Raw genomic sequence first — 8711 nt, 5'->3', positions numbered from 1 at the left:
ACTAAATCAGACCCTGCCAGTAGGTTAAAGACCCTACTAGAAACTACTACTAAATCAGACCCTAGCAGTAGGTTAAAGACCCTACTAGAAACTACTACTAAATCAGACACTACTAAATCAGACCCTACCTAAATCAGACCCTACTAAATCAGACACTACTAAATCAGACCCTGCCAGTAGGTTAAAGACCCTACTAGAAACTACTACTAAATCAGACCCTAGCAGTAGGTTAAAGACCCTACTAGAAACTACTACTAAATCAGACCCTGCCAGTAGGTTAAAGACGCTACTAGAAACTACTACTAAATCAGACCCTACTAGAAACTACTACTAAATCAGACCCTAGCAGTAGGTTAAAGACCCTACTAGAAACTACTACTAAATCAGACCCTGCCAGTAGGTTAAAGACCCTACTAGAAACTACTACTAAATCAGACCCTGCCAGTAGGTTAAAGACCCTACTAGAAACTACTACTAAATCAGACACTACTAAATCAGACCCTACCAGTAGGTTAAAGACCCTACTAGAAACTACTACTAAATCAGACCCTGCCAGTAGGTTAAAGACCCTACTAGAAACTACTACTAAATCAGACCCTAGCAGTAGGTTAAAGACCCTACTAGAAACTACTACTAAATCAGACACTACTAAATCAGACCCTACCTAAATCAGACCCTACTAAATCAGACACTACTAAATCAGACCCTGCCAGTAGGTTAAAGACCCTACTAGAAACTACTACTAAATCAGACCCTAGCAGTAGGTTAAAGACCCTACTAGAAACTACTACTAAATCAGACCCTGCCAGTAGGTTAAAGACGCTACTAGAAACTACTACTAAATCAGACCCTACTAGAAACTACTACTAAATCAGACCCTAGCAGTAGGTTAAAGACCCTACTAGAAACTACTACTAAATCAGACCCTGCCAGTAGGTTAAAGACCCTACTAGAAACTACTACTAAATCAGACCCTGCCAGTAGGTTAAAGACCCTACTAGAAACTACTACTAAATCAGACACTACTAAATCAGACCCTACCAGTAGGTTAAAGACCCTACTAGAAACTACTACTAAATCAGACCCTACCAGTAGGTTAAAGACCCTACTAGAAACTACTACTAAATCAGACCCTACCAGTAGGTTAAAGACCTTACTAGACTCTACTAAATCAGACCCTACCAGTAGGTTAAAGACCCTACTAGAAACTACTACTAAATCAGACCCTGCTAAATCAGACCCTACCAGTAGGTTAAAGACCCTACTAGAAACTACTACTAAATCAGACCCTGCCAGTAGGTTAAAGACCCTACTAGAAACTACTACTAAATCAGACCCTACCAGTAGGTTAAAGACCCTACTAGAAAATACTACTAAATCAGACCCTGCCAGTAGGTTAAAGACCCTACTAGAAACTACTACTAAATCAGACCCTACCAGTAGGTTAAAGAGCCTACTAGACTCTACTACTAAATCAGACCCTACCAGTAGGTTAAAGACCCTACTAGACTCTACTAAATCAGACACTACTAAATCAGACCCTAGCAGTAGGTTAAAGACCCTACTAGACTCTACTAAATCAGACACTACTAAATCAGACCCTAGCAGTAGGTTAAAGACCCTACTAGAAACTACTACTAAATCAGACCCTGCCAGTAGGTTAAAGACCCTACTAGAAACTACTACTACATCAGACCCTACCAGTAGGTTAAAGACCCTACTAGAAACTACTACTAAATCAGACCCTGCTAAATCAGACCCTACCAGTAGGTTAAAGACCCTACTAGAAACTACTACTAAATCAGACCCTGCCAGTAGGTTAAAGACCCTACTAGAAACTACTACTAAACCAGACACTACTAAATCAGACCCTACCTAAATCAGACCCTACTAAATCAGACACTACTAAATCAGACCCTACCAGTAGGTTAAAGACCCTACTAGAAACTACTACTAAATCAGACCCTGCCAGTAGGTTAAAGACCCTACTAGAAACTACTACTAAATCAGACCCTGCTAAATCAGACCCTACCTAAATCAGACCCTACTAAATCAGACCATGTCAGTAGTAGATCAGGTTAAGTTAAAATAAGTGTTCATTCAGTATTGTTGTAATTATCATTGTTACAAATAAATAAATAAAAAATCGATCGATTAATCGGTATCGGCTTTTATGGTCCTCCAATAATCGGTGTCGGTATCGGCGTTGAAAAATCTTAATTGGTCGACCTCTAAATCAGACCCTACTAAATCAGACACTACTAAATCAGACCTTGTCAGTAGTAGGTCAGGTTACAGAGTCTAAAAGACCCTACTAAATCAGACACTACTAAATCAGACCTTACAAAATCAGACCCTACTAAATCAGACCCTACTAAATCAGACCCTGCCAGTAGTAGATCAGGTTAAAGAGTCTACTAGACCCTACTAAATCAGACCCTGCCAGTAGGTTAAAGACCCTACAAGACCCTACTAAATCAGACCCTACTAAATCAGACCCTACTAAATCAGACCACTCTCTCTCTCTTTCTGTCGCTCTCTCTCTCTATGTCGCTCTCTCACTCCTTCCCTATCAATCTCTCTCTCCTTCCCTATCGCTCTCTCTCTCTTTCCCTATCGCTCTCTCCCTCTTAACCTATCACTCTCTCTTTGTTTCCCTTTCACTCGCTCTCCTTCCCCATCGCTCGCACTCTATCTCCATCGCTCTCTCTCCCCATCGCTCTCTCTCTCCTTACCTATCGCTCTCTCTCTCCTTCCCTATCGCTCTCTCTCTCTCCTTCCCTATCACTCTCTCTCTCCTTCCCTATTGCTCTCTCTCTCCTTCCCTATCGCTCTCTCTCTCCTTCCCTATTGCTCTCTCTCCGTCCCTATCGCACTCTCTCTCCTTCCCTATCACTCTCTCTCTCCTTCCCTATCACACTCTCTCTCCTTCCCTATCGCTCTCTCTCTCCTTCCCTATCGCTCTCTCTCTCCTTCCCTATCTCTCTCTCTCCTTCCCTATCGCTCTCTCTCTTTCCCTATCTCTCTCTCCTTCCCTATTGCTCTCTCTCCTTCCCTATCGCTCTCTCTCTATTTCCCTATCTCTCTCTCCTTCCCTATCGCTCTCTCTCCTTCCCTATCGCTCTCTCTCCTTCCCTATCGCTCTCTCTCTCCTTCCCTATCTCTCTCTCCTTCCCTATCGCTCTCTCTCCTTCCCTATCGCTCTCTCTCCTTCCCTATCGCTCTCTCTCTCCTTCCCTATCTCTCTCTCTCCTTCCCTATCGCTCTCTCTCTTTCCCTATCGCTCTCTCTCTCTCCTTCCCTATCGCTCTCTCTCTCCTTCCCTATCTCTCTCTCTCCTTCCCTATCGCTCTCTCTCTCTTTCCCTATCGCTCTCTCTCTCTCTTTCCCTATCGCTCTCTCTCTCTTTCCCTATCACTCTCTCTCTTTCCCTATCACTCTCTCTCTCTCTTTCCCTATCACTCTCTCTCTCCTTTCCTATCACTCTCTCTCTCCTTCCCTATCGCTCTCTCTCTCCTTCCCTATCGCTCTCTCTCCTTCCCCATCGCTCTCTCTCCTTCCCTATCGCTCTCTCTCCTTCCCTATCATTCTCTCTCTCTTTCCCTATCACTCTCTCTCTTTCCCTATCGCTCTCTCTCTCTTTCCCTATCGCACTCTCTCTCCTTCCCTATCCCTCTCTCTCTCTCTTTCCCTATCGCTCTCTCTCTCGCCTTCCCTATCGCTCTCTCTCTCTCTCCTTCCCTATCGCTCTCTCTCTCTTTCCCTATCTCTCTCTCCTTCCCTATCCCTCTCTCTCTCTCTTTCCCTATCGCTCTCTCTCTCTTTCCCTATCGCTCTCTCTCTCTTTCCCTATCGCACTCTCTCCTTCCCTATCGCACTCTCTCTCCTTCCCTATTGCTCTCTCTCTTTCCCTATCTCTCTCTCCTTCCCTATTGCTCTCTCTCCTTCCCTATCGCTCTCTCTCTATTTCCCTATCTCTCTCTCCTTCCCTATCGCTCTCTCTCCTTCCCTATCGCTCTCTCTCCTTCCCTATCTCTCTCTCCTTCCCTATCGCTCTCTCTCCTTCCCTATCGCTCTCTCTCCTTCCCTATCGCTCTCTCTCTCCTTCCCTATCTCTCTCTCCTTCCCTATCGCTCTCTCTCCTTCCCTATCGCTCTCTCTCTTTCCCTATCGCTCTCTCTCTCGCCTTCCCTATCGCTCTCTCTCTCTCTCCTTCCCTATCGCTCTCTCTCTCTTTCCCTATCTCTCTCTCCTTCCCTATCCCTCTCTCTCTCTCTTTCCCTATCGCTCTCTCTCTCTTTCCCTATCGCTCTCTCTCTCTTTCCCTATCGCACTCTCTCCTTCCCTATCGCACTCTCTCTCCTTCCCTATTGCTCTCTCTCTTTCCCTATCTCTCTCTCCTTCCCTATTGCTCTCTCTCCTTCCCTATCGCTCTCTCTCTATTTCCCTATCTCTCTCTCCTTCCCTATCGCTCTCTCTCCTTCCCTATCGCTCTCTCTCCTTCCCTATCGCTCTCTCTCTCCTTCCCTATCTCTCTCTCCTTCCCTATCGCTCTCTCTCCTTCCCTATCGCTCTCTCTCCTTCCCTATCGCTCTCTCTCTCCTTCCCTATCTCTCTCTCCTTCCCTATCGCTCTCTCTCCTTCCCTATCGCTCTCTCTCCTTCCCTATTGCTCTCTCTCCATCCCTATCACTCTCACTCTCTGGTGGAAGAGTGAATCTGGGATGCAGTCTCTTTCCCTATCAGTCCTTCCTTATCACTCTCTCCTTCCCTATCGCTCTCTCTCTCTCTCCTTCCCTATCGCTCTCACTCTCTGGTGGAAGAGTGAATCTTGGATGCAGTGTTTCCTCATTAGTTCTTTGTCACATTGAGTGATCACTAAGTACCACCTGGAATCAGAATGCAACTATTAAACACCAGCTGTGTGTGCAACCACTGTGTTAGTGTGTGTGTGTGTGTGTGTGTGTGTGTGTGTGTGTGTGTGTGTGTGTGTGTGTGTGTGTGTGTGTGTGTGTGTGTGTGTGCATGCGTAGGTGCTTGCGTGTACACTTACTGGTGCATGGCATGGATGCAGGGTCAGTCTCTGAGCGGAAGAAGCCCTTGTCACAGGCACAGGATGTGGATCCCTCTCTGACAGAGTAGCTGTGGAGAGGACACTTGGAGCAGGCACCGTCTGTGGCCAGGGCACGGTAGTAGCCAATCTTACAGGCTGTAAGAACACAGATAGCGAGAGAGACAAAGTCAATCGGCAGGGAACATAGAACACTCACAGGGAGTACACACTACAAGATAGTAAAACCACGCACTGTGTAATGCTGCTCTCTGTCAATCATATCTATCTCTCTCTTTCTGGCTTTCTATTTCTCCTTCTCTTGTTGGGTGATTCAACAAGCTGATTGAGGTTTCTATCTTCTTTTAATTTTCTCCAGTTCTACCCATCTCTCCTCTCAAACGCAGACATTTCACCAATGCCCTGAGGCTGGCTTTCATCAGAATAATATAGAGAGTTACCATACAAGAGTTACAAAAAATATCACAGAACCGCCCCTCCTCCCTCTCTAGAATTAAACTATGCTTTATTGGCAGGGCTGCAATGTGAAATGTACGCAAAGCCATGGGCGTTCCAACACAATTAACAAACAAATGTCACCTCGTTTGGCCCAGTGTCTCCTCTGAGCCAGGTTCTCAGTCCATAAGGCCTACACTACACTACAAATGCCTCAAATTGTAACCTAGGTGACACTTTTCTGACTATGGTGAAGGTTGGTGCTACCCTTTCCTCTTGATTGACAGCTAAATCTGAGATCTCGGCTTTCAAGGAGTTCCTCTCTACTGTACCGGTTTCCATAATATCTGGGAAGTCTAGAGGGTTCCATTTCACCCAAGAGCACTGGACCAGAAGAGGAGGACAAAAGATGGATTCTGTGAGAGGTGCGGTTCAGACAGCCAGGATACCGATTGGGCCAAATAGCCTGTCAATCACTGAGTCCTCGGCAGTACCAGCAAATGGCATTGGGCCCTGGCATTGAGCCCTAGGGTGTGTGTGTGTGTGTGTGTGTGTGTGTGTGTGTGTGTGTGTGTGTGTGTGTGTGTGTGTGTGTGTGTGTGTGTGTGTGTGTGTGTGTGTGTGAGGAATCATTTCCCTGTAGAATAAAAGTGTGTAATTATCTGAGTGTTTTATAAAAGGCTGGGTAAGTCCATCAGTCCCAAAAAGGCATTTGTAAATCCATATTCATAAATTCATGAGACAAAACACACAAACACTTTGAGTAGTGTTCAAAGTCCCACATGCATCCACCACGCTAACTCAAACTCATGCCTTTTCACACAGACACACACAAGGAACACACACACACCTACCCACACACAAGAAAGTCCACAAACCCCAAAAAGTGAGGGAAATCCCTTACTCTGCGCCACAATAATGAAACTGGGCTCCTTTCCCTGTGTGTCTTCCTCTCCCTCCCCCGTTAACATCAGCTAGCCACAGGCTTAGCATAGCCTTTGGTATCCCACAGCCCAGCTCAGCCCAACACAGCCCAGCACAGCACAGCCCAGCACAGCCCAGCTCAGTACAGCACAGCCCAGCTCAGCACAGCCCAGCCCAGCACAGTACAGCCCAGCACAGCCCAGCCCAGCCCAGCCCAGCGCAGCACAGCCCAGCTCAGCACAGCACAGCTCAGTACAGCACAGCCCAGCTCAGTACAGCACAGCCCAGCCCAGCTCAGCACAGCCCAGCACAGCACAGCCCAGCTCAGCACAGCCCAGTACAGCCCAGCCCAGTACAGCACAGCACAGCCCAGCTCAGTACAGCACAGTACAGCCCAGCACAGCCCAGCTCAGCCCAGCACAGCCCAGCCCAGCGCAGCACAGCCCAGCTCAGCACAGCCCAGCTCAGTACAGCACAGCCCAGCTCAGTACAGTACAGCCCAGCCCAGCCCAGCCCAGCGCAGCACAGCCCAGCTCAGCACAGCACAGCTCAGTACAGCACAGCCCAGCTCAGTACAGCACAGCCCAGCTCAGCACAGCCCAGCCCAGCGCAGCCCAGCACAGCCCAGCCCAGTACAGCACAGCCCAGCTCAGCCCAGCCCAGCCCAGTACAGCCCAGCTCAGCTCAGCACAGCCCAGTACAGCACAGCCCAGCTCAGTACAGCCCAGCCCAGTACAGCCCAGCTCAGCACAGCCCAGGCCAGTACAGCTTGCTGCTTGCTACCTGCTGAGTCTTTATCTCCACATCCCCTCCCAGTCCATCAGACCCAATCCCTGCCGCTTCACCAGCTAACGCTCAGCGCTAAGGTCCTCTTTGATTCACGCCGGCAGGGGTTAGAGGAGAGGAGAGCCTCTAGTCTTCTTCTCACAGTGGAAGACCGAGGGAAGGATTAAAACGGAAGGTGCTTTGTGTTATCGCTCTATCTGTTCAGGATTTTGACAATCTTTAACGCCAAAATGCGTCACAGAGGCACGACAGGGACAAGTATTGTGTTGAGGGGTTGTGACTGTTTTGAGAGTTTTAAGAGAAACATCAGGTTTAGGAGGGGGTTTTGTCAATGTGCTATGACCAGGAAGCTGACCAGGGGAGGCACGGGGGAAGTCCAGCTGGTTTAGACTGATCACCCCTCACAGAAAGCTGGGGGGAAAGTGAATTGAGGTCCATGCTTTTGGGTCTTTGAGCCATGGCCTCTGTGTAATGATAAAGAGAGGTTGAGAGTGGTGTGAGGAGAGATCCAGCTCACACTGTGCACGGCTGAGGAGTTTATTACTCTGTGATAATCAATCTGCCCTGAGGTGACCTCCACTACCAAATAGCCCCCGCCTTATTCTTCAGCAGAATTATTTGCAAACCCTCAAAATCCCCCTTTGACATAGAGATCGGTTGGCATCTTCATTTGTGGTCTGGATTTTGCATCTTGGAAATAGTTTGAAAGGGTATGTCAACATAGAGAAGTGTTTATAATGGTTTCTTGCCCTGCGGATAGGAAAAGGCACTAGGAAGAGAGGGTGAAATCCTAGTAAAGCAAGGGAATTTGCTTCCCATTAGGAGTTTTTGTGTGTGTCTGTGTGTCTGTCTGTGTGTCTGTCTGTGTGTGTGTGTGTGTGTGTGTGTGTGTGTGTGTGTGTGTGTGTGTGTGTGTGTGTGTGTGTGTGTGTGTGTGTGTGTGTGTGTGTGTGTGTGTGTGTGTGTGTGTGTGTGTGTGTGAGAGAGAGAGAGAGCGAGAGAGCGCGCGCGAGAGAGAGAGAGAGAGAGAGAGAGAGAGAGAGAGAGAAAGAGACCACAATGCTGGGTGGTCTGGACGACTGAGGATTTACTAAAGAATCTCCCTTAAGACCACATGGATTTATCACCGCCCAGACCGGCCATGATCAACATGCACACAAACATTAACAGACAAATACAAACATTAACAGACACACACACAGAGAAATTCAGAGAAAGTCATATGGGCTGGGCTGGGCTAGGTAAGGAGCCTTCATTATATTGTCTGATTCTCCATTAGCATTCACACAACCTTCCATCTGTAATAGTATTTTTCTCTATATCCCCATTTCCTTTTCCTCATGTCCCTATTCCTCTCTCCCTCCTTCTCTCCTCCAACTCCTTCTCTCTCTCCCCATGCCTCCTTTCAGAGCGGTAGGTTTTTGTCAGGTGCCAGATCCTGGTGCTGGGAGATCAAAGGGACTGGTGACTTACTGTTCTATTCTGGAATGGCTCAA

General features: G+C 47.6%; 1 protein-coding gene across 3 annotated transcripts in view; it reads right to left on the bottom strand.

The window, feature by feature from the left end:
- Positions 1–8711, bottom strand: part of LOC110503383 (ephrin type-A receptor 4) — a 78404-nt gene that overhangs the window by 44104 nt on the left and 25589 nt on the right. For all 3 annotated transcript variants that reach the window (XM_036961268.1, XM_036961267.1, XM_036961266.1), the window contains exon 4: positions 5053–5208. In XM_036961268.1, coding sequence (XP_036817163.1) covers positions 5053–5208 — 156 coding nt within the window. The remainder of the gene's footprint in view (positions 1–5052; positions 5209–8711) is intronic.

The sequence above is a fragment of the Oncorhynchus mykiss genome, chromosome 24 (assembly GCF_013265735.2).
Source record: "Oncorhynchus mykiss isolate Arlee chromosome 24, USDA_OmykA_1.1, whole genome shotgun sequence".
Lineage (NCBI taxonomy): Eukaryota > Metazoa > Chordata > Actinopteri > Salmoniformes > Salmonidae > Oncorhynchus > Oncorhynchus mykiss.
This window is presented reverse-complemented; position numbering and strand designations above follow the sequence as displayed.